Consider the following 26,130-nt stretch of genomic DNA (forward strand, 5'->3'; position numbering starts at 1 on the left):
ACATGGTGGCAAACTTAACTATGACATGTGAAAACAAATACCATGAGCCTACTTACATGACATGACATCACTGTGAAATGCACTAAGCCTCTAAATGTAGTCACTTTCGGGTAAGACACTAACATTCTTTAAATTCAAGTTAGGTAGTCATCATACACTGTTAAAGGAAAACATATACCGAGTATCAGTGACATCACCCATTGGTATCTGAAGAGGCGTTTTGAAGCCAAAACATGGCGGTTATTATACTGGAAATGGCCACTCAAACTCACATCTAGAAGCAGGCGAAGGCGTAAAGTTGAGGCATGCCTGATAAAAATCTTGGTTGGTGAAACACTCCAACCTTAGCTTGTCTACCTCGTTATCTAGCTAGCATATTCTGAATGAATGCGAGGGTTCAGTAGAAGAGAAGACTAGCGTCCTGGTAAACGGCTACATCATGCCCGCCTGTCAGTCAACTTAGCTCCGCCCCTTATTATGCCTATGAGTAACTCTTAGCCTTAATATAATAAAAATTGACTAATTATTTAAAAATCACTCCCTTTATATTTTTAATCAATAAAGAAATGTGCTGGTGGTTCAGTGGTTAGTTCGCGCGCCCTGTGTATGGAGGGTTTAGTCCTCAAAGCAGGCGGCCAAGGTTCGAATCCAACCTGTGGCTCCTTTCCTGCATGTAATTCCCCATTCTCTCTCTCCCTGATTTCCAACTCTTTCCACTGTCCTATCCATCCAATAAAGGCATTAAAAAAGAAAAAAAAAAATCTTCAAAAAAGAGAAAAAAAAGAAATGTGCTGTAGAGACCAAAACCATTTTTTTTCCTCTTTTATACCAGGCTGTAAACATGTTTATGTGTGCTTTATAAATGGGAGTCTTAAATGGGCTCTAATGGGGTCTTCTTGTTTTTTTTAGCCAGTCTCAAGTGACCACTCGAGAACAAACAAACCTTTTTTCAGGCATCTCAACCCACTGATGTCCTGAAAATGGAACTCCAAGTGCAAAAGCGCCAGCTCATGTCCTGGTTTTAGGACTCATCCCCGCTACACACCATTAACCAGCATCATACTTTCATACATTCTCCGTATTGTTTTGTAATAACTATCACAATAACTTCAAATATTACATTTCAGATATGTGAATTATTTAAATGTAAGCATGCATTCTTATTAGGTTGATTAAAGACAATTACAAACCTAAGTTAAAGCTCCTGTGAGGAACTTTTGGTTTGTGTCAGTTATGGCGCCCCCTGTGGACAATGCAGTACATCTTGTCTCTTTGCTGATCTCATCCTAAACATGTGTTTGTCATGCCACATTTCAAAATAAAAGAGCACCAGCTGTGAGGCAACCCCCACCCAACCACTTACTGACACAAACCCAACAAACACACGTACACTTCCCTGTGGGATCTTTTTCTTCCTGTTTACATTTGCTTAATAATTCAGTTGGTCCGGGGTGGAGGATCTTTTTCGTTTTGGAGGAAACATGATGTGTGTGTGTGTTTGCATGTGTGTATGCATGTGTGTGTCAATCTTCCAAGTCTGAGTGGTCCATTAGTATAAATGTTGTGTTTGACGACAGTTAGCTGGTAAGTGCACGTATTGATTTGCGAGCATATTGACGCCCATTTTTTTCCATTTGCACAGTGAACAGCAGATAAAGTGAGAAAAGAAGAAGAACAAAGAAAAACAACAAGCTTTTGAAGCCCGCTGTCACTTTCTCTCTGTCCCAGTAATATTCTGTTGAATTAGGCCAGCAAATATTTTTAGTCTTCACCACCAGCTGTGAGGATATGCTGCCTGAAATCACTGTAAACATGCTGTGAGAGGCAAAGTGAGGGGGTGACTGACTACTGTAAGCACCCAGTTTCCTCCTTGAGTCCTTCATTGCATCAGATGCTTTGATGTGCCTCAGTGCTCGGGCCAAAAGTCCCCCTCAGCTGAGAGTTTGTCTGCTGGCCGTGTGGCTCCCTGGTGCAGAGCTGTTAGACCATCATTTTTTCCAGGACAAGAAATTACAAGGGATTTCAGTCAGAGAGAAAGAGGTGGTAGGGTGAAAGTGTGTGTGTGTGGAGGGGGGAGGGTTAAAGAAGAAAAAAACCCAAGCAAACATGTACCAATCTGTGGATTTTCTAAAACTTGTGTGTGCCTTTCACTATTAATTTAAGACACAAAAAAATATATCAAAGCTGACAAGGATTCTTGTTATCTCAGGATCAAAAATGTATCGTTTAAAGTTACCTCAGGAGAAGGTGTGCAAGAAATACCTGTTTTTTTAGAGTTCCATTTTAGAGTTGATCTCTATTGACAGATTCTGTAAAAAAAAAAAAATACAGCATCTGTAGACGTGGGACACGATTCTGGTTTCCATGAGCACATGTAGGTATCATCCAGCATGTCATTATGCTTCTCCTGTGCTGGGGAAAATGTTGAGCGCAAAGGGGCGGGACACAATCTGCCTCGATGCAATCCCAGAACTCATCAGCAGTCATAGAGCAATGATTCAGTTATAATTAATGACTTTATGTGGATATCATATACAATACTCGCTTCTCAACGTTCTCGTCTGAAAATAAGTCATGGCCAAAAGTCCTGAATGCTAATGGCTGACAACAACAGAAGCCCTAAAGAGAGGAGGCTGTAGTGTCATCAGTCAATAGCTGATGAGTTCTGAGATTGTATAAGACTACATTGTTGGACTAAGCAGAGGTCTGCACTCTCTGAGTTTTCATCCAAGTTATGTTGGAGCCAATCGACAATCATTGTTTATCATCGTCTGATAGGGAATATATGTCCTCCTGGAATGGATGCTAATTTCTATGCTAATTGATTTTTCTAATTCTGGTGAAGCCAGTGGTTGGCATTAAACAACTTCCAGGCGAGATCTTCTTTTCCCTCTTCAACGTATACATTTCTATTGTCTACACCATCTCGGTGGAGTACCTGTTCATCTATTGAGTCTCAGCTCCAAAGTAGAAGGTAAGCAGCAGCTTCGCTCACACTCTACTTCAGCAGTATGAGCTCAGAGAAGAAACCAATTCTCTTGTGATTAACTTGCAATTAGTGGGAATACATTTTTCAGAAATTACAAAATCATGATGCAGATTTGTCAGAAGTAAAAAAAAAAAAAAAAAGTCAAGCTTTGTCAGGTCAGCCCTCAATAGGAGAAGAACACAACTTTTAAAAATGTTTGTTGAATGGAGGTCAGATCGATCATTTCTGATGCTTGTCAGATAGTCAAGGAATCTTTGTGGCTCAAGCTAAAATGGTGACCTATAATGGTTGGATTGTGAACTACACATTGATGTAGATATATGTTTAAAGCGACAAATAAATCATCATCAGAGTACAGCCAATAGGAGCCAGTATGTCATTAGCACGGATATCGCTCTGCCTGTTTTTTGACGTCCACCTTGACTGTTTACGCCAAAGCCTGCTGATATTCATAGTACAGCTCAGACTACAAAAGTACCAAAAACAGAAACTAGAACACTTCCCATGCTGAAAATCCGTCCCCGTTTTTCCTCCGTGTAGCCCCTGTCCACCAGAGATTGTTATCTTATGATTAGTTCAAAGTTATGGTGCACGACAGCTCTTTAATGCAACCCTAAAATGTTCACTCAGTTACCCTCACTTTCCATCTGGAGCCCCTAGCTTGTTTAGTTATTTATAGCAGAAGTTGTAATTATTTTAAAAGACTCTGAAAGTGTGATGCAAAAGAAATACACGCTCATTGTGGTTGGTCCACATTCTAGTTGTGTAAAACACTGGTGAATGAAACCTCAATGCAGGGAAATTCATTCATGTTTTAGAACGCTGCTGGGTAAATGTGAAAGGGATTATATTTGGGTTTGATATTGGCCGTGTTACAACAACATGGGAGCTTTTGTAGGCCAGATGGATAAGATTAAAAAAAATCTGTATTCTCTGCTCACAAAGGCTGCCTGGTAACAGTAAACACATTCTTTGACACGTACAAGGTTTGCCTCAAGGCTGTAAATCTAATCAGGGATGAGGAATACATTATTATTATTATAATAACCTGCTGTAGGAATCATGTTAGGTTTAGGGGGGCTTGTTTTATGCTGTTTTTTTTTAGACATGACCCTGGATATAGAATTGGAAATCATGGAGAGAGAGAGTTGGACTTGACATGCGGAAAAGGAGCCACGGACATGTGGGATTTGAACCTGGGCCGCACACTGTGAGACCAACAGCCTCTTTACATGGGGATTGTGAACTTCTGAACCCAGCAGTATCTAATCCCATTGATACACATGCATATGCCGCTGACGAAGCAGCGGGGAAATTCAAGTTAGAGGGAGGCTGTCTTGCATGAAGCGATCTAAGGTAAATATGTGGTTTCGTAATTTGGCCGTCATGTCAATAAGTTTGCATTAACATGCCCTTTTATTTAATTCGTATACATTTCCAGCAGCTTTTTCGCTTACATTAACTTGAAATCAATAAGGCAAGTCAATTTTTTCCATATGCTGCAAATCACATAAAAGGGGATTTACAGTCTGCACAGAATCCTCCGTTTTTGTTTATTAGACCTCACACTCCATTCCCCAACATCAGTTATACCTAACCCAACAGAGAGCAAGACTAAACCTATAGACCCATCTATAAGCAGAAAGTGATCCAAAGTATTGGTTGCCAACCAGGTAAGGATGTAAATACCCTCAGGGACCCCCAAATGTCAGAATATTATGGCTGCAAAGTTGCACTCAGTTGGTTACTTGAGCTGATGAAATGCTATTGTTGGTGGGATTCCGTTCTACTAAAGAGTTCATCATCAACCTATAAAAAGTAAATTCCTCTTTCTATCACTGTTTATAACAATCTCACCCAGTTTTATAGTGAAGCCCATAATCTAAGAAACTTAAGTAGATGTAGTTTCTATAACTTTTTAATTGTGATTTATGTTTTATTAAGTTAATAATACGTTATATACTGTAGTCCTGGAGTCCAGATAAAATGTTAATGTGTCCATTGTGAGACTACACAGTGTAAGTAATGTAAGAACAAACACACCCACAAGGAACGACTGCACGTTAATAATAGAGATGCATATGCTTCTGATCTCTCTCTCTCTCTCTCTCTCTCTCTCTCTCTCTTTCTCTCTCTCTCTCTCTCTCTCTCTCTCTCTCTGCAGTTCTGGTGGGTCGCTGTGTCGATGAATCCTCTTTTTTGGCTTCGGAGCTTCGAGCAAGAGAGAAGCCGACGCTGAGCAGCGCTGAGGTAAGAAAGAGGGGAAGACGTGTGGATGAGAGAGAGAGAGAGAGAGAGAGAGAGAGAGCTGCAGTTAGACAGACAGAGTAAGAAAATGAAAAAGAAGAGAGATTTTCAGTGTTCATGCTTCACGATGTTAACACTGTGAGTGCTGCTGCCTGGATGTTGTTACTGTAGCATACTGTATATTTGGGAGATGTATGTATGTGTGTGCGCGCGCGCGTGGGAGTGCGCACGAGAGATGATGCTGTTGATCCTACCTGTGATTGAAAGGCGCGTGCACTCCACCGGGAAGTTAAGTGACACTTGAAGGGCACTTCGTTTAAAAGGAATGTATGTGCGTGTCTGTGTGTGTTTGACTGCTGTGCATCAATTAGGATGTGCACGAGACGTGGAAAGAGAGAGAGAGAGAGAGAGAGAGAGAGAGAGAGAGAGAGAGAGAGATAATTAAACACTATATCTACGTATTAGGGTGTTTGGGTTAAATGGGCATGTTTCTGTCTGCAGCTGGAGCGATGAAAAGTGTGTGTATGTACGTCGTGTGCGTGTGTGTGTTTATGTCAGAGAGAGTCTAAATTGGGCTGCAGCGCTGCTGGCTTCGTGTGTTTGGGGAGCAGAGCCCTCCTGTGAGGATAGAGAGACCACAGACAGCTGTTTTAGAGACACAGAGAGAGAATGTATATTTTTGATGTGCTGTGCAGAATCCATCCAGCTCAAACTCTTAACACTTGTTTTGTGTTGGAGAGCTACATAGTCAGAATCAGCCCCTCAGCCTGGTGTTTTCAGAGTCATTATCTGCTCTGTGGAGCTCATATATAATTGATAATGCCATGTGGTCTGGGCTGTTACGCCTTGTTCTGTCTGGGGAAACACTCCTTGCTTTAGACTACTTACTTCAGTGTCCTCTTGGTCTGATTCTGTCTTCGCACATTGCGGTTACATTTGGTTTATTTTACCAATCCAACTTTTGTGTCAACAGTTTGATGAAGGTTTTGTAAAGCTGCATAATAACATTTCCTCTGTGCAACATCCTGGAGAACTTTCATGGCCCGACCCCGAACCCGTCCCAGTGTTTGGAAGTTTGTGCAGGATTGTGATTTTGTAAAGCTTTGTGTTGCAGTTAACTGACCTGTAGGGGCTCCTGGACTACTCTGCAGTGTGTTTTTTTTAAATTTTTATTTTATTGCCATTATATAATTGTACAACAAAAGTACACCATATTAAAGTGCACAAACATTCAGGCATCCACAGCTACAAACAACGTGCATTCAAGTAAGAGGGACAATGTATATTTAGAAAAAGATTACAGCAGGTTTGGAGTTTTGCACAGTAAAAAGAGTATCCTGCCACCACTAAAGCATATTTTAATCTCCAGAATCTAACTCAAGGTAAGTAATATGTGTTCTGCAGTAGAGAAACATGATTTGTAAAAAAGGTAAAAGAGACGGATACATGCATGCTCAGGTAGAAACTGTATAAATAGTAGGCCTACAGGTTAAAAAATGAAAAAATATATATTGCAAAGTGGGGGAATTATATTTCAGTATTGCACACTGGTATTAAATCACTCTCCAACTCAAAATAAAACCAACGCAAGAGAGAGAAAGTGAACTTTGAAAAACAGGACAAGACCTGACACACACATATGAACATGCCCAACGCCTCAAACGCAGGTCCTTTAGAAAATATAACAAGATCATTTATCCAACAGCTGATCAGAATTCATCCCCAAATGCTTGCTGCACAGTAAAAAAAAACATTTGAGTGTGTTAAATTGTGCCAAGCTTCAACTTGTTAGCCAGGAAATCTCACCTATGAAGACACCGTATGTGCAGCCGTTTATTTTTTATCACAGGATTCTTAAGATACACTAAATGTTTTGATAATTTACGGCTTCCCCTAAACTTCTCATGCTTTTCTTTTTTAAATAAGGAAACTCCTTAGCTTAGCTCTTCTGTGTTTGAAGTCCTGTTGCTGGACTTTTGCGTCAGGACATTTATCATTATTACTCCCCTGCTGTTCATAGAGATAACTGGCTGCTGGATTGATGGTGTCCTTTATTTTACAGCCGTCCCACAGTGTAAATCAACCATATATTTTCATTCTGGCTCGCCTGCAGCGTAGAGGATGAGTGATGACAAAGTGAATGTGTGTGTGTGTGTGTGTGTGTGTGTGTGTGTGTGTGTGTATGTGTGTGTGTTGTACTGTATAGGGTCCAGAGGGAAAACCAGAACCAGCCTGTGTGCATCCACATGCAGCACAGCATGTGATGAGACAAAAAACGAAGCTTTGAGTGTTTTAGTGTCACCAAGTTATTTTAGAAGAACAATCAGACACTTTCCCAAAAAAAAGTTGTCTTTTTCTCTCAAGACTTGATTTTCCTTAACTGCGTCTCGATGATTATTCCGAGAACAAAACCCTCAGTGGAGAATATTAAAGGGCTCACTTTCTTCTCCCTGGTTCCCCTGGTCTATCCATGTTAATTAAAAGTGAACGGGTTGCCATCAGACCTAAAAAGCATCCTTTTCTCGTGCTGTTTCTTTAATTATTTGTGAGCCTAGGAGTAATTGAATTAGCTCCTTGTGTTAAACCCGTGTGACAGTGCTTGACTTGTTCTGCTCAGTGCACCTGACACTTCTAAACTGTTCAAAGATTGGAGATGTGACAATCACCGAGCTGCACACTGATGACTTATCAACCAAAAACTTTCTGCCAGTTAGAACTTGGATTACAAAGGCACACAACATACAGCAGGATTAAACTTTAAAGACATCGTTTACTCTCAACAAACACAATTTTTTAGGGAACATTTTTTAGTTGGGAACCAGTAGACCCGCCTACCTCCTCTGGTCAAAACAATAACAAACCATTCCGCACCAGAATCTAAACTAAGAAGGAGGACATACTGGCTGCTGCTGTTGACCAGCACTTCAACATAGCAGGTCTCCTTACTGCCCGATGACATAGTAAGATCATGTTATGATTAAATTCAGTAGATATCTTACATATTGGACCTTAAAGTGAGAAGTTCGGTCATTTTCACATTTTCCTTCACACGGATGAACCTGATTTTGCAACCAGTGGAGTCACCCCCCTGCTGGCCAATAGCAGATCAGTTTGGAGGCACTTCTGATTTACTTCACTTGCTATAGGCGACATTCTCTTGTTTTAATTACCATTTAAGATAAATGCAACTTCAGAAACTGTACTAGATGTTATACACACAATGATTCAAGCGCAGCAACAGCAGAGATGAGTTTCATGCACTTAATATGGAGACAGAAGAATTACATCTACAACATCTACATGTAGAAAACATCCAAGATCTCAATGCTTCTGCCCTTATGGAAAATAATGCTCCTCAGTTTCCCCCAAAACTTGTAAACTTCTGTCATCTTAAAGATTAACTTGTTCTCCTTTTAGAAATAAGAAAAACAAAGACTGTTCAGACATGATAATCTGAGTGTAAGTACAAAATCAGGGGATTTTTTTTATCCATCTTCACAGTCATCTATTTCAAGAAAAAAGGTCTTAAAATTGCATCTAGTGTGTTTGGCTCTCAACCTGTACACACCTGATCCTAATTTCTTAAAAGCAATTAAGCAGCATCTCCAACAGCTTGCTGTGACTCACTCGTTCTACAGCAGGATCCAGGCTGATCAGAGGTGAGAGTACTCAACTTGAACAATTCATTTATATGCAAAATCATGAGTCAGAGTGAATGTTGGAGGTATTGATCCCAGGCCAGCGGGGCTACATGTGTTTCCAGCTGCAGGATGCAGCAAAGGGACTGTGAACTTGAGCATTACTGGGAAACAAAGCAGGCATTTCTATACCGACTGCTCTGTAATACCTGTTAAGCAGATGTGACGCCGATAATGAAGGCGGCAGATTGAGAGCCATTGATTCAGAAATGCATTCAATTCTCGTCCCATTTGGATTTTCAAACACATGCTGCGTGTTTGTTTCTTCACACGCTGCAGCCCTCTGAGGCTCAGGCGTGCACACACACGGTTTGTATGTTCTCCCACAAACAGCTGGCTGATGAGACTATTGATCTGAAGAGCCAGTTGACATGGAGCTAAATGCCTGTGCCAATAGCAAAGACACACACACACACACACACACATACACACAGCATCCAGGCAGAAACAAGCAATATTCTACTTTGATTTTATAGAAAGCATTTGATGTGAGTGCTGAAGGCTGGAGCGCTTTGTTGTTTTGCAGCAATCCAAAATCTCAATTAGATTTTCTGAAGATGTGAAATCAGATATGATGCAGTGTTATGTTAATTCACTTCTGTTTGCGGGAAAAAGTGAGGCTAAACTATTCTCCGACTCTTAGTAGTAGCTTGCGACTTCCTCTAAAGATGTAAATAGTTTTTTTTTTTCATTGTTGTTTGTTTACAGATTGCACACAGATTTGTTGACTTGCGAGCTCTAGAGGTGCTTCTGCAGTTTTACAAACATGAGAGAGAGCCGGGGTAACTGTTGCTAATCGGTATGCTAAGATAGGCTTCAGGAAATACAAATATTTGCTTTATGTCAAGAGTTAAATGACAGGATTAAAACATCATCATGACTTGATGATAATTAAGAAGCAGCCGATAATCCGCCTCCTTCCCAACGTAACTAAATCCACCTATCAGCACTGCTAAAGCTCGCTAATTAGCATCTCATCTGTTCAACGTTCAACACTGATGTTGTGCATGCTGTATTCTGAAGTCCAACTTTGAGACTTTTTGACAAACACATATTCTCTTCATGATCATTTGTGTTGCATTTTCCCTAAGCATTGTGCATTATTTAATACTGCTGCTTTAGTGTCAATCTGTTTTTAGCTTTTGTGGTATTATCTATTCCAGAAACTTGTCTTTTTGAACATTTATCTGAACTGCATTTCCCATGTTCACCTGCATGAGAAAGCACAGGTGTGCTCGCTATGTGATGCCTTTGAAAACTCTTTGATTCTTTTAGTCAGTGATTTTTTTTTTTTTTTCCAACTGACTGTCCAGGATTTAGTTTGAAGTTTGCAGACTTTTTGTTACGGCGCTGCTGTTGCTTTTGTGCACCAAAAATGGAGAGAGAACTGGTCCCAGTCATGTTAGGGATGTAATAAGCGAGGACAGTGATGTTACTTGACTTTGACAAGAAGGGCGATATAGAAGGACGTAAGAGGTGGAGATCTATTTGGGTGTTTGAATCATCTATTTGTCTTGCCAACTCCTGTATTTTCGCTCTCCTCTCCTCTTTTCTTCCTGCCTCCTCTCTTTTTCTTGTCCTGATTTTAATTACATTTCCTCGCGTCTCCTCTCTGTACTCCCCTCTCTTGTTATTTCACCTCTCTCCCTCTGCTCCTCTTTTCCTGCTCTCACTTTGTCTCAGCTCATCGGTCCTCAGGCGTCAATATTTTGACAGCTCTCAGACTATCAGAAAAGTGCCGACAGCCCTGAGTTATGGGATGCCAGATTTGTGTGTGTTAGGTGTGAGTCCATATAGCGTGGGTCATACACTGTTGTGCTGATATTTCTCTGAGTTTTCTGTATTGACGTGAGATGGATTTTTCATCATGCACTCTTCAACAGATATGTTTCTGCACTTTGCGAGCAACTTATTTGAATAATTGATACTTTCTGTGAGTGTTTCTTTTTTACTTAGTCTAGACCGTATATTATTATGCTTATGAGTTTTTGAACTGTCTTCGTTTTTAAACTCGAGCAGAGAACAAAATGAATGTGTAGGAGACAAAAAAGTCAAATGTTTCATGCCCTAGCTCAACCTAAATGAAAGGAAATAGCTTTCGGTTGAGTGTAAAACATTGTTCTTAGCAAGGTGCTGCAGCTTCTATTTCGCTAATTAATCAAGCGTCTGAGTCCCAGGAGATGTCAACCATTAGGGTAAGCTGGTAAGTCTTTGAGACAAGGAGCAGAAATAAGTCACCTCCGTGGGATCACTGGGGTCAGCCTTAGAGAAAGGGTAATGAGCTCAGACATCTTGAACTAGGTTAGAGCTGCTTCTCCTTCACATCAAACAAGAACAGTGGAGGTGGTTAGGATCTGTACTGGAAGCCTCCTTGTTGTCTGCTTATAGGGTTTGGCAAGTCCATATCTCATCTATCCAACACAACCACAAATGTATTATTGAAAAAGTAATAAAACACTAACGTCAAAAAGGCATTATGGAAAACAAAATGAATGTCTTTCTCAGTAAAACTTCATAGGACTTCTTTGAACCAAGCGGCAACCTCCAGTGTAGAAAAATAAAGCCAACGCTAAAGTGAAAAATAAATGCAGTTCCTCATGTGTCCACTTGAGACTGGCTGCATAGTCGAAGTAATTCTGGTTAGGTCCGATATGAAAATGGGCCATTTAACAGCAGAAATAAAAATGATGACAACATAGTTAAAAAACAAATCTGATGTTCATTGTTGGTAAACTCTGCACAGAGAGTGATTTTTTTTTGTATTACTCATCTGTTTTAATTGTATTTAGCCAATGGGCCATGTTTGGTTTGATTGACAGGTGGACATGCTGTATCTATTTGTCAGGAGGTTGAGGTTCAGCTCCACCTCTTTGCATGTCATTAGATTGATCTAAGTTAGGTTGAGACAGAATGTCAGATATGGTGAATGCCACCGTTGGGCTTAATAACACCTGTTCAGAAACCAATGCGTGACATCACTGTGTTTTAAAAGTCCATGTTTGGAAGCATAATCAATGGTGAAGAGGATCCATTTATCCCAGGCTATTTTATTTCTAGTTAAAGCTCCTGTCAGGGCTCTCTTAGCTGGGCATGAAACAGACTGAAAATAATACTTGTGCCTCTTTATGACCTGCAGGAGCAAACCGACTATCAAGAATACAGTAAATGGACTATTTCAGTGAAGTTGTTTTTGATGGCTGTCACCATCACTGCCATCAGGTCAGTGTCAGATGTGGCGATTGACAGCGCGCAGCAGAAACAGCCTTTGTTTACATTCTGTAATGGTAAAGATTCACAGTCAGTGAAATGACTGACAGCTGAAACACAGCAGGATGGGATACTTTGTCAGACAATACCAGTAATGCATGTACAAGGACAAGATCAGCAAAGAGATGAGATACTTCTTTGTGCCAAAATTGACACAACATGAAAGTTCCTCACAGGCTCTTTGAAATATATTTATGAAGTATTTTATCGGTCATTGTAAAAAGTTTGGGAATACATTCTTACACATTTTTACGAGTCATGATTTCACGATCTGTACTTAGAAATAAACTTGCAACCGACTTCCAGTGTCTCATAAATTATTGAGATGAGTGACTGTAAAAGAAAAAAGCCGCAGGGACTAAAAGGAACAAACATTGAACACATTTCTTCTCTTCTCTGTAATGTCAATCTCATGTGACAGCAGAGCAGGAGGAGGAATCTCAGAGAGGAGATAATAGAGAAGAAAAAAAAAGAGAATTTATGATGCCTTCATTTCATCCATCCTGAGTTTGCTGACAGGAGACAAGACAAAAGAGATTGGAGACTGGAAGCCTGGTGGGGTGAGTTCTTCTCTCTAATTTATTGTTCTCTCTCTCGCTACAGCAGCTTCTAGGAAGCTCACACGGGACATAAAGACAAGGAGAGGATAACTCAACGCAGAAGAAGAAGAAGAAGAGAGGAAGGAAAGGGAGGCTGTAGAGATGGCTGAGGCACCTCAGCAGCAGAAGCAGGAGGAGGTGGTGGAGGACGAGGAGCAGCCGAGCTCTGTGGACGCGACTGAGAACGATGATGGGCCAGAGGAACCGAAGGAGAACGCTCAGACCACTCCGACCAGACGACTGCTGTCCATGAGGTCCATGGCGTCCATGAACAGCGTGGACCCGGACGACGACTCGCCCAACATGATTGTCTACAGAAAGGTAGGAGGGCTGAAACTAAACGGTCTCTGTTTTGATAAGTTTGTGGTCTTCTGGTGCTGCTGGAGCCAAATGATTTGATGATTGTTCGAGTTGAGTCTTTGCCTTCTGACGAGGCAAACCTGGTTGATGATGTTGTTTTTTATAAGATTTAAAGGAATTGCTTTAAATCCCGACCTACACATGGAAAGTCTTTCCAAACCATGCTACCACGTACACCTCTGCATAGGGATTTCTATCTTAATTCTAACCCTTCATGCCCCCCCTCCCCCTCCCCCCCACACACTCACCTTGTACACATGCATCCTTTTCAGCTACACATTTCGTAAAGGTAAGTGTATGTGTAAGATTTCATTTTCTATGGAAGTCGTAAGCTTAGTATAAAACATACAATTCAGGTAAAGACCCATATCCTTTGTGTGATCAATTTTCGCTTTGTTGGCATTTGCATTAAAATTGATACTAAAAGAAGGTAATCACCAACAGAGTGACTTTTTCAGAGAGTGAGATATCCACATTTTCACTGTGTTATCACCACCGTTGCAAAACATGGGAGTGATACATTAGACGTGTTTGTTTCCTCAATAGCACTTAATCAAAACCTCCCCACTGTGCTGTGATTGGTTGGTAGTTATTACGTCAACGTTTGCCTTTATAGCTTTCTGCTTTAAATATCATTTGACTGACAGGCAGGAATGTTGTACTGCTGATTTTGCCAAGGATGCTACAGTAGGCAAGGCTAAATCCTGTTTCTGACCTTACACAGTAGATTCTGTTTGTGTTCTTTTCATTGTTTTTTAATATGCTACCTCGATGACCAGCTTGATGAACTTGATGGATGTGTTTCACTAATGAATAAATGTATTCATCCTGCATCAACTCCACCTTTGCCTGCTTCTCGATTAGCTGGAAGTTAGCTGGCGTCAGAATTTACAATATGGGGATCGATCTTCAGGCTTCATAATGCACATTTAGAGACAAATTGGAAACGGCGTCCATGTTTCATACAGTCTATATGGCACCAACACTGCTCTGTTAAGTGAACTTGCAAAAAAAATCTTAGTTTGGGTTTCAAAGTTGACGTTTGTTTCAGGGAGTTGAGCAGCTCTCCTCTTTTTAAAATATTGCATCTCTTAGCCAATCACAGCACAGAAAGACAGGATAAGGCAAAGTCCTTCAAGGCATAAACAGATCTGTGACTGTTTTATAATAGATAGTCATGCTTCAAGCCTTCTAACAGGAGTAACTCATTAAACCATGACATTTTCATTTAAGAACTCAAATTGCTCCTAAATGATTTACTGTGGACTGTGATGTACAGTTGTAATTCAGGGTTTTTTTTTGTCACAATGTTGCATCATGAAGTATAGCTTTATAAATTGTAGTAGATTTGTGCTAAATTCCTCCTCAAGCGGCAGTACTGCTGTTGTTCTGGAGCACACTGAGCTGAAGCTTTCAGACTCTCTTGACAGATTGTGGCACAGCAAAAGACGGATTTTGAAAAAAAAACCAAACAAAGCCCACATCATGTTTCTTTTCGGCCAGTAAAGGTCAAGTATTACCTTTTTAAGGGGACAAGTAGAAGAATCTCTTTTTGACAAGCAGTGAGATTTATGAGCCATGTGGGCGAAAATGTGAGAAAATGAACAATAGTATCAAAACGCTGCCCGAGCCAGCTTTAGCCCCTTAAATCTCAAGAAAATTAATCCGACAACGATAAATGTTACACAGAAATAACTACCAGGGATTCTGCCCCTGCTTCTGGAGGTATTTGACCCTGACCTGGAAAAAAAATCTCTTCTTGGCATAGAAATCAATACACTGTCATTGTATATCACCGCAAATTAATAAAAGACAATGGCAAAATTTGAATCTATTTCACTTCAATGTCACTTCCAGTTAAATGCTCCTGTGCTGGGAATGAATGCAGTGAAATGTGAATATAGACATCATGCCCCTGCAGTGTTTTATGATGATAGATGAACTGTGAGAGAGAGAGAGATAGGCGAGGTTTGCACGGTGCCCTCATGCTCTGTGAGCCTGGAAGCAGCGGGGAAGGAGAGAGGTGATATTTCAGGCGGACAACATGGACACTGTGTCAGAACAGTTTACCTGGGAACAGCATGCACACGTTTATTCATCATGACAGGAAATATATATATCACCCTGTGTAGCAAAGACGACTGAAAGATGTTGTCGGAGGGCTAAAGACGCATTTGGGCTAATGGGAATTTTCCAAGTTGAAGTTTAGCGATGTATCACGTCTCTGTAAACGGACTACGAGACATTACTAACAACAGGGACAATACTGAGTTACTATAAGAACACAAAGCAAGATATTTCATTTCATTTCAAACCTTTATTTATTCTCGAAAGGACACTGAGGTTTAACTCATTTAATTCCAATTCTGTTGAGATGACAAGCACAGTAAAGCACAACAAACACTCAAAAACAAAAACCACTGAGATTTATTAAAACAGTTACAATTTGAAACTAAGTGGCTCGAAATCAAATTCCTAGACTCTAGAAGAGAGGGAAGAACTCTGATCCTTAGGGCTATCCAAACCGTTAGCAATTTCTGAAGTACTTTGTGTCATGAAGCACTAATAAATAAGAAAGTCTTATAATCATACCTTTGCCTAAAAGTGACTCATTGGTGTCCACCTCTTGCTTCTCGGGGAAGATGAAACATGTTGGGACCAGAGTGTTTGAGGTCGATACCGCCTACCAAAACGTCAGCGGTTCGTCAAATGACTCGAACCCTAAATAGCCCAATGGCCCATTGCGCATTCCAATGTAGCAACACGTCTTGTGGTAGCTACTGCTCAAGCTACTGGGGCCCCTGACTTCATGACAGTGCTTCTTCAGACTGTTAAAGCTAACGTTTCACTTGAGCCTCGGTCAGACTTGCACCAAGGTCAACCGGCGAACAGTTTCCCTGTCAGCCAAAAGCGCCTAAATCTTTTTGACTCTCCAGTGTGAAAACATCATCGCTGTTTGTGTTTTTTGAAGGTCGTTATTCTTCCACCTCGGACATTTTTATTCACTTATTCACCCTGTTATGTGTTTTGCTTGATTTGGCAACGCTCGACATAAATGCCATCATTACGCTCACTTGAAAGCAGTGATTTTACTGACTGTAAACCGCAGCGTCCACACATCTGCTCAGCCTGACTTCTAATAGAAATTTTATCAAAGGGCTGGGAGGAAAAGGGGATGCAGCCTACCTCTTCTAGTGCCTGTGTGAAAGGGTTATGATTGAAATAACTTTAAATTACCCTCCCTGTCAGAACAGCCACTTCATTCCGTTATAATAGCTGACAACTGCAATTCATACGGTGTTTAGGAAAGGCAGCAGAGTGACAGCATCCAGAGCGCAGCGAGTCAGCACAATGGGGCCGGAGCAGCCTCAGGTAGAGCCTCCTGTTGGGATTTCTGCTTCAGCAAAATAAAGCTTCCTTCTCTGTGTTGCGGAGTGTTTCACCTTGAAATAGCAGCTCATGTGTGACTTTGTGTCTCCGTCGGTTGCCTCTGAGCAGCTTACAAGTTTTGTTAAAGATGTCAGCTGGTAGTGGAATCCCTATTTCTAGACCACACTGCTTTGCTGTTCATCCAAAAAGGCTCTGTCAGTTTTAATTATTCGCAGCGAATACAGCTGAGATTTAAACTATTGAGGCCACCACGGCTACCTGTAGCAGTAACTGGGAATGAAACAGAACTTTAAATGCCCATACTAGTTTGAACTGATGAAGCTTTTCTAAGTAAATGGTAAATTAATTTTGTTGCATAGTGGCTGTATGATGTACTTCAATAACAGGTGGATTTCCCACAGGAAATTCCAGTGTGGCCCCTTTTATTGGGAAACCGATAGACGTACTTTAGAGAGCGTACACTTCAGCATTTAAATAAAATTGTGTTTAATGATACAGTTTTGTGTGGAATATGGGAAAGGCACATCTATAATATTGCTAAACTAACCAACCTTGACAATCAGCCGTTTCCCCTGAGGTGCCTCCTTTCCCCAGTTTGAAATATCTTTGTTGCGTGTGGTTGTCTGATTGACTTTAATTCCCCAAAGAATAAATTTAATCAAGTTTCAAAGTATCAGTTAACCTTATAAACTGCTTTTTTTTTTTTTTTAAGAAGAAAATCACGCTAAAAGTGTATAAATTGGGGCTCCATGGCCTGGCGGTTATATCGTGCCCCATGTATGGAGGCTATAGTTGGGTTCAAGTCCTACCAGCGACTCCTTTTCTGCACGTCATTCCCCTCTCTCTCCACGGATTTCCTTACTTAACCACCGGTACCGTCCTATCTGATTAAAGGCAACAAACAAGAAATACATCTTTAAAAAGATTATAAATCCACTGGAAATTCATACAAAATAACCAGTTGTAAAAGGTGGACGTTCTCTGTAATGACTTGTATTTTATGTAAATTCACTTAATTAGATTATTGTTGAAGCTCAGGTTAACAAACTAGATGACCCAGAGTATTACCTCCAACATCTACATGTTTTTGTTTAAAGGAGCAATATGTAACTTTGACACCCAGTGTTTAAAATGGGTACTGCAGTCCAAATCCACATCATTGGAGAGAGCTGTCTCCGGCGCGCTACCTCCTCCCCAGAGCCGATGTGCACGCAGGAACCCTGAGACCTTTCTGTGCTCTAACCTCCCCATTTTTTAAAAAAAAGATTCTCCAATATTGATCCTAGTTTGACCACGTTTCTGGTCGTGGAGCTTATTAGGAAAAATGCCATTCATGCTTTTTAGGTCTGAACCAGTTCTCTTGCCCCCTTCCATCGCTGCAACGCCTGTTGGTTCGCCGATTGCATGACAAACCGAGGGGTGTCCGAAACGGTGACGTGAAGGTGCCTTAAAACCGCCTTCCTTCTCTGGACAAAAACAAAGTAGATACTTTCCATATCACTCCTTTAAAAAAAGAAGTCTCTCAGCTAAAGTATGCCTGAAGCTTGTTTTGACAGGTTACATCAATTATCAGCATTGGCATTTTAACAATTTGAAGAAAGGAATAGATACAAAAGGAAAATCTATCTATATAACCACAACTGGAACAGATTACTCAACTGGTGCACTCATAATAAAATCTATAGTATATCAGGCTGCGCTGGAAGAAACTGGAGGCACCACAGGACATTCAAGACACCAACAGCTAGTGTCAGCTTTGATTTATGAGTTCCTTTGCACAGTTGGGAGGGGGCTTCACACTGCAAAAGAGTGTGAAAAAGATATTTGTTAAAGAGGACAAGAGAGAGAAAACACTTCAGAAGAGCTGAGTGACGTCAGTGTCTCTGTGAACACATGCTTACTACACACAGTTAAGGTTACTTCAGGTGAATATCAGTACAACAGAGAGCCGAGCTGTGATGTTACATCAACACACTCACCTCAGCGGTGAAAAAAAAGATGTTGAATACAAAGTATCTGTTTTGCCTCACAAAGCGTTCCCGCATCAATAAATCATTGTCAGACTCACTTTGAGAAAGAAGCAACACCAATCCTTTAAAGTGTCAGTTGTGTCTTTGTGCTCACTGCTGCATTTTTAAAGATATATTCCCACAATACAACAAAAATCTGTTCTTGAAATGTAGAAAGAAAGACGAAATGGTATTCAGTGTGAGTTTTTAAAACCAAAGATATCTATCTGCATTTATTTCCCAACTAAACTATACTTGTGTAAGACAGTTCATATTTGGGAAAAGACTCATGTTACATTAACATTTTTTTGGGGGGGTGAATAGAGTCAGTAACAGGGATGAGAGATGCGGTAAATGGGCGTGTGTGGGAGTAGAAACTTGGACAAATGCATGGAGGGCTGTGGCTTCTGTACACAAGATGAGCTTATATGACTATTACCATAGAGCTAAACCGGCCACTTTGATCAAAAAGCATCAGTTGACATTTTATTATTTATATGTTTTATGCATACTTGCAAGCAATCAAGATGCTCAAGCGGTCATTCAATTTATTTTAAAAGGCTCTTTTGTGTGCATTGAAAAAAAAAAGAATAAAGCAGTAAAAGCAGACCCTATCACAATATCAGCTGGAATAGACTCGAGTAAAAAAAAAAAACATAAACCTAGATGAGTGATATGATGCTGAAGAAATGTCTACACTTGGTCAATTCATGAGAAGCGGCATTAAAAAGAAATACAAAGCGATACAGTCATCAGAAAAGTGTGACTCTTCCGTTCGTCGTGTAGCTTTGTGAGAATAATGCTGTTGTATATGTAACACATCTGGCACTAATGTACCATGACAGCTGTACTTAATTACCGCCTGCCATTCCTGCTGTAATATCTATTAAATATATATGTAAATCAAATCTGTTACATAACATACATTAGTGTAGCACAGCAGTTGAAACTGAATCCAGGCGCTTAAAAATGGAACAGAAATAGCTCATTAATGCTTATATAAGACATTTCCAACAGTGTGATATTAAGATGTGACATTTCTTGAGTGTTCTCCAACGTTTGGGATGAGCTAAATGTTTGCCATAATTTATCCTGAATATAGAGACGGAGTAAAGCACCCACTATTGTACACTAACTATGTATTTTACAAAATTAGCAGAGCCTTTAAACTCCAATCATAGTGCTGGTATTTGTTCTCCAATACAACTATCAATCATTTCCTGCTTTCATTCAGCTTTCCTGCATTAAAGGACTAACCCATACGCTGAGCTCCTGATACAAACGTTTGCTATTACACCGAAGGTTGCTTTGTTATGAAATATGTATGCCCTGGACTGCGCTCCCATTAGTCTTTCTGCATGAGTCATCAATCATCCACAAGCACAAAGGGGGGGTGGGAAGGAAAATGCAAATTATGCCCCTGATTCACCGAAGACAAAACGTATCAAACTCATCAGAAAATGAACGGAGCTTTGAGAAGTTGAATGATTTTTTGACGCTGACTTGTGGCTGACTGAGGGTCAGTTTTAGTGGTTTCATGGTTCAATGAAGGTGCAGGAACATGAGGGCTGATTCTGGGTCAGAGCTTGAGGAGTAATTAGGATGAGAGGTCATGTTTTTTGTCTACAGAGAGCCATTCATCTTTGAGAAAGAGATTGGTGCATGACTCGGGGTCCCGTTTTCCCTGCTCAATTTCCTCTGTTTTTTCAAAACATATACATCCCTGTAGTCTGTGTCTATTCTTTTCATTATGTGTCACTTGTTTTTCTTGTTTTCTTGTAAATGTATCCACATTACTCTTTTCTTTTATTTTGTTCTGCCTAAATTTTGATTCAAATTCTAATAAGCTTTATAGACATTTCAGAAAATTATACTAACAAGGCGTTACAGTTATTGACAGTGATGAGTGATTAGCAGATAGAAATCTAAGTGATACATTAGCAAATACAACATGATTAAGGGACTAAATAATTATCACACTGGCAGCTTTAATACTTTTACAGATGTAAGCCTAAATGATTTTTCTCATCCTTTTTTGTTTTCTATTCAGTCCTATTCCAGTCTATGTTTCTTTATCGAATTGTATTCTAATCCATTCTATGCAATTTGATTCTGTCCTATTCTCTCATATTCTATGCTATTCTATTCTATTCTGTACCACCCTATTCTATACTGTTCTATTATTTTCTTTTTATGCTATGCCATTCCATTCTATGTTAATATTTTCTGTTCTGTTGCATTCCAATTCCATGCTTTGCTATTCTTTTCTATTCTATTGTATTCTATACTGTTCTATACTGTTCTTTGCTATGCTATTCTATTCTACTCCATTATGTTCTGTTCTATTCTATTATGTTCTATTCTATTCTAAACTGTTCTATTATGTTCTTTTCTATTCTGTTCTATTCTATTCCATATGTCTGTGTATATCTGAGAGAAGAAAAGAAAGCTGTGTGTATCACATATACATGTGACATGTATCTGATTACATTTTCTGACACGGTAGAAAAAGCATCTTTCAGGAGTGTGAACTGTCTTCTGTAAAGAACCTTTAAATACACACTAACAGTGTACCTGTACCTGTTACTGCGATGTTCTCACATTAATGTAGCTGATGAGTCTAATGCAGCGTATAATGTGACACATGTTCTTCACTCAGTAAAGTCTTTGGCCTTCATAAATCAGGTTACTGAGCTGTAAAAACTCACATTAAACTGAACATTTTCTCTGATCTAGAAATGAGACAAGGTGAACATCTGCATGATGATCGCCACATCAGACACTGGACATAAAAGCATTTCAGCACATTCAAAACTTGACACATAAAAAAAAAAATTGTAAAAAGTTCACTTATCCTACTTAAACGTACACGTGAGGTGATGAAAGATATTTGTGATGTGTTGCAAAATATCCATTGTGCCAAAAAGGCTCGTAATGTCTAAAATAAAAAAATCTTAAAATAGATAGATCTCTATGACGTATAAATATAAACAATAGAAAAGCCTCATGTTCAGTCATTCCAACACTGAACACAACTTTCAACATCACCTATCTCAGGTACTACTTACCTACTTAATTTCATCAGCATCTAACACAAACACACAGACACACATGCATACTCATACACACTCATACACACTCACACACACATGCATACTCATACACACTCACACACTTGGCTGACAGCTTTGAATTTGTGATGATGAAAAGTTGGGTCAACACCATCCACTCTTATCTGTAGCAGTGAACCTCCTTACCTAAACATCACCTTCTTGTGTATGTGTGTGTGTGTGTGTGTGTGTGTGTGCGCGCCCTTATTGTGCTAGAAAAATGATAAAAGTGGGAACAAATGAGATGCAGAGTCTTTGTTTATTCTGCTGCTGTGTGTGTGTGTGTGTGTGTGTGCGCGCGCGCGTGTGTGTGTGTGTGTGTGTGTGCGTGTGCATGCGCAGCTTTTTTTTCATTGTCCTTTGGTGTGACAAAAGCAGCAGCTGTTGTACTGCAGGCCTGTTTACTTAACAAGCTGTTTATTCAGATACCTGCTCCCGTATTCCTGTGAGCTGCCGGGTCGTGCCCTGAGCGTGGACTTGCAGGTTGAATAGCCACAGTGCGGGGGTTGTTGAATGCTGCAGGGGTCCACTGCCTTAAAGGACCTTTTCAGCACACTACTTTTTTTTGTTGTTGCTCTTTTTTTTAATTTTGCATTTAAAGCCTCGAAGGACAACATTTGGACATCAGTTTGCATAAAAGGCGGGGTTCAGATACCTTGAGTCAGCATTTATTCATGTATAGAAAAAAGGTTGAAGCGAGTGCTGCACTGGGTCAAAAATGTTGAAGAACCAGGAACTCCTTAAGGACAGTGGACAGAGGTCAAATAGCTAATAAAATAAATGAAATAAAAGGCAGGATTTATTAGCCATATGATATTTAGAGGATACTGATTGAGTCTGCCATTTTTAATCTACAAGGTCAATGTTATGGTTTTCTCTCCAGGGTATAACAGCCTCTCTCTCGCCCAATAACAGCTCCCCGCGACACTGAACGGGACAAGCGATATGATAACGGATGGATGTTTTGATCTTGTTTTTGATGGAGATCTTGAATTTCACTCTCCAGGCATCCTTGGTGCCTCTTGGCTGGTTTCATTCTTTCACATGTTGTCTTTAACCCAATCTGGAACAAAGCCACCCTCTGTCATTTCAGAGATTTATTTGATCATTGATCTGGGAGAGTCCACCACCTGCCTGCTCCATGGTCTGCCTTCAAGGGATCCACCTCCACATATGTCACAGTCCAGGTCTATCTGCAGACTGTTATCTATTTATAGCTTGAGGATATTTATGTTCCAAATCACCTAAACCTTCATTTCAGTGACACTTTTGACCCCGGATTAGGTCATGCTTTATGATTAGCCAAGTGATTTGAAAGTCGTTCCATCTCATTGAGTAACTTTAGGTCAAGTTTTATTTGATTTAAGATGTATGGAATATAAGTTTAAATTGGTAGGGAATGTCACATTATGAACTAGAAATGTATAAGGTCACTTTCAAAGTAAGAGATGTCGTATTGTTTAAGTTGCAAACCTGAAACTAAAACTACGGCAGCTGACATCTTAGGAGAACAACTTGGAAAATTTGTTTACTTTTGAATGCATTTCTGCATGTTGGACATTTTTTGGACCATTGTGATTGCCTCTGTGAGGAACCGTAAAGAAATAATAAAAAAAACCTTGTCAAAATATAGAAATGGTAAATGTTGTAACCTCTCCTCAAAGAAGACATAAGATCTCTTGATGGATATTGATCACATAATAATTTATTCACATCGCCCACAGCTGATGATCTTCATTTGCTCTGTTTACAACAAGTAATGGATTGGATCAATAAATCCATTTTTTTTAAACCATCAAATCTACTTTAACAGGCTGATTTGTGTCCCGCAAAATGTTTTTCTGTGTTGTAGTAGTAAAAGATTCCACAAAAATGTTGGAAGAAAATCCCCCGATAACACGCAAACTAATTTAAGATAGTTGTGATTCTTAAGGAGAAAATATTAAATTAAAGATTGTTCATGTAACACAGACAGAACATCTGTCTTTAAGAGACTCGCAGGTTAGTCTCTGTTTATAAAACATGTGTTTACTCCCCAATATTTACTCCTGCTTCAACAGGCCTTTTAGCTTTTAGCACAAAGATTCCAACAGGCAAAGTCTGTGACATGCACACAGGTCTCACACAGGCATATTAAATATTGTTGTTGTTGTTGGATTCACACTTCTCTCAGTTTCGGCTGTGTTTGTGTGCGCCTGTTTTGTTTTTCTGTTTTCTGAAAGTTGTTGAAAAAAGCTCTCGCAAAATGTCCAGAACACTTCAAAGCAATCCTGATAAAAAAATAAATAAAGCTCTGCACATTTTATGTATTCATGCACAATTTTTTTCCAGGTGTAGAGTGTTTTCCTTTCTAGCCGCTCATCCTTTAAAGTCTACAGGGTGACTTTGAGACTCGGAAAACATTCAGAGAAGACATACTTTTCTCTTGCATGTGGTGAGCCATGAATTTGCACACACATTTAAAAGAAAACATTCAGGCCGTGAAGAAAATAAAATGTGTTAGGAAATAAAACTGCAGACAAAAAAAGAAACAAGTCTCATAGTTTAAATGATTTATTCTAACTGTATAATTGTACAGAGGGCGTTTGTCAAAGTGATCTGTGCAGCAATAAAAGCAGTCTGGTGTGATTTAATGTTACTATTAGGAATAAATGTAACAACTATATTGTTTATAGTCAACTTGAAACACAGGCTGCTTAAGGTGATGACTTATTTCAGGCCTTTAGATCCTCTAGGAAACCAAAGGAATTCCAGTCATGCCCAGTCACTGTGATCCAGTGAATATTTATTAGGTAATTTTCATGGCAAAGATATTCATTGGTGAGCAGGAACGTGAATCACAGCTCGCTGAATCCCCCCTCTACATCCCTCTGCTTAAGTCAGATGGCATCAGTATCCACGCAGGGGCGGCAGATCGAGATCGTTAGTAGTTGGGTCACGTGGGAGCGAGAAGATTCAACCTCGCTGTATGTGCTGCTGAACAGATTTCCTCTGTGAGGTATAGTTTTGTGTAGCGTGCAGTTGCGGCATAGAAACAGAATGTGACCACTTTATCTGTGCACTTGATTCCTGGATTTATCAGAATTTGATGCTGTTTGAAGCTGAACTACATCTGTACTTCTTTAGGTGCTCGACCTTTTTGGCTGCATGCTCATGTATTCCTGCATGTAGTTTTCTACCTGTGTGTGTGTGTGTGTGTGTGTGTGTGTGAGTACTTCATTTAGTGAAAGACAAAGCACATGTAATCATGGCGGAGCCGCCTGCAGATATCTGAGGGGAGCTCATCACAACAGAGCAGGTAGAGAGCAGCAGGCTAATCAAATCACGGTGATGGTGGGAGGCTAATTGGGGGAGTTTAAAGTGGAATTTTTTTAAGATGACAGGGTGATCACTCTTATCACACTCGTGCTGTTTTGTCTTGCTCTCGCTCTAATTTCATGTTCCTGAAGTATGAAGGTACATTTTTTTTGGGGGGGCTTTGGCGATTGGATGATTTTTTTTGAACTACCTTATATGTTACTCCAATCAATCTCAAGGTTATTCTCCTTATTTTTGAATGTTAAAAATAAACGCTATTAGAGTGGACATTAAACAGTAAGCTGAAGCCTCATTACCATAATCTACACCAAAATGTAAAGCTCTTGGGAGGAGTTTTTAACTGGTTATGAAACGGACTGAAATTAAAATAGATGGCTCTTTATGACCTTCAAAAGCAAAGCAGACAATCAGCATAAACACTGACAGTTTTTATACTTTAAATTTTAAGCTGCTGCTGCTGCAGGTGTCAGATGAAGTGATATATATACTGTATGTATCTTCTAGCTGATGATCTCTTCTCCTTTTGTAGGTCCTAACATTTTTTATTTCAGTCCGTTTCACAAGGACAGGAGCTTTCATTCCATGTGTTTTCATTTCAAACCACTGCTTGTCCTTTAGTATACCCGCGTGATGGAAGCAGTGGGCAGGGGTGAACTTTGTGCAAAATGTGAAGTAAAGATCGTTGTTTGTGTGCACCTTTAAAATCTGCTTTGTAGATTTAATAGATGCAATAGCAATTTTATTTATATAGCGCATTTCATTACAGATACGCTCAATGTGCTTTACATCAGTTACCACAAAAGTGATAAAAAAAAAAAAATATATTCATATGCTTTCGAGAACAGATTTTTTTTCTCAGTTTTGAGTTTTGTTTTAAAAGTAGAAACAGTAGTAATGGACCTCAGGTCAGCAGGGAGTTTGTTCCATAGAAAAGGACCAATAAGCAGACATTGCTTCTTGTCCAATAAAAGTCTGAGAGATAAAAAAATGTTGGGTAGTTTGTTTGAAGTGATGGATCATTTTGGGACTGGTGTCTTTCCAGTATTTCCCGCAGAGTGTGGTGCTGGCAGCAGTCTTTCCCTGGGAGGGAGTATCTCCTGTGCCTGCAGGAATAATGACATCCTGAGACCCCACTGAGTTCCT

The 26,130-nt window shown here is 39.9% G+C and overlaps 1 protein-coding gene across 2 annotated transcripts in view; it reads left to right on the forward strand.

Moving 5' to 3' along the window:
- Positions 1-5,090: 5,090 nt before the first annotated feature.
- Positions 5,091-26,130, forward strand: part of rgs6 (regulator of G protein signaling 6) — an 89,351-nt gene continuing 68,311 nt past the window's right edge. Inside the window, exons 1-2 of one of the 2 annotated variants that reach the window (XM_061051763.1) lie at positions 5,091-5,239; positions 12,805-13,121. In XM_061051763.1, coding sequence (XP_060907746.1) covers positions 12,903-13,121 — 219 coding nt within the window. In that variant the 5' untranslated portion in view covers positions 5,091-5,239; positions 12,805-12,902. The remainder of the gene's footprint in view (positions 5,240-12,804; positions 13,122-26,130) is intronic. The other variant, XM_061051764.1, reaches the window with a different exon arrangement.

The sequence above is a fragment of the Labrus mixtus genome, chromosome 12 (genome assembly GCF_963584025.1).
Source record: "Labrus mixtus chromosome 12, fLabMix1.1, whole genome shotgun sequence".
In the NCBI taxonomy this organism is placed as follows: domain Eukaryota; kingdom Metazoa; phylum Chordata; class Actinopteri; order Labriformes; family Labridae; genus Labrus; species Labrus mixtus.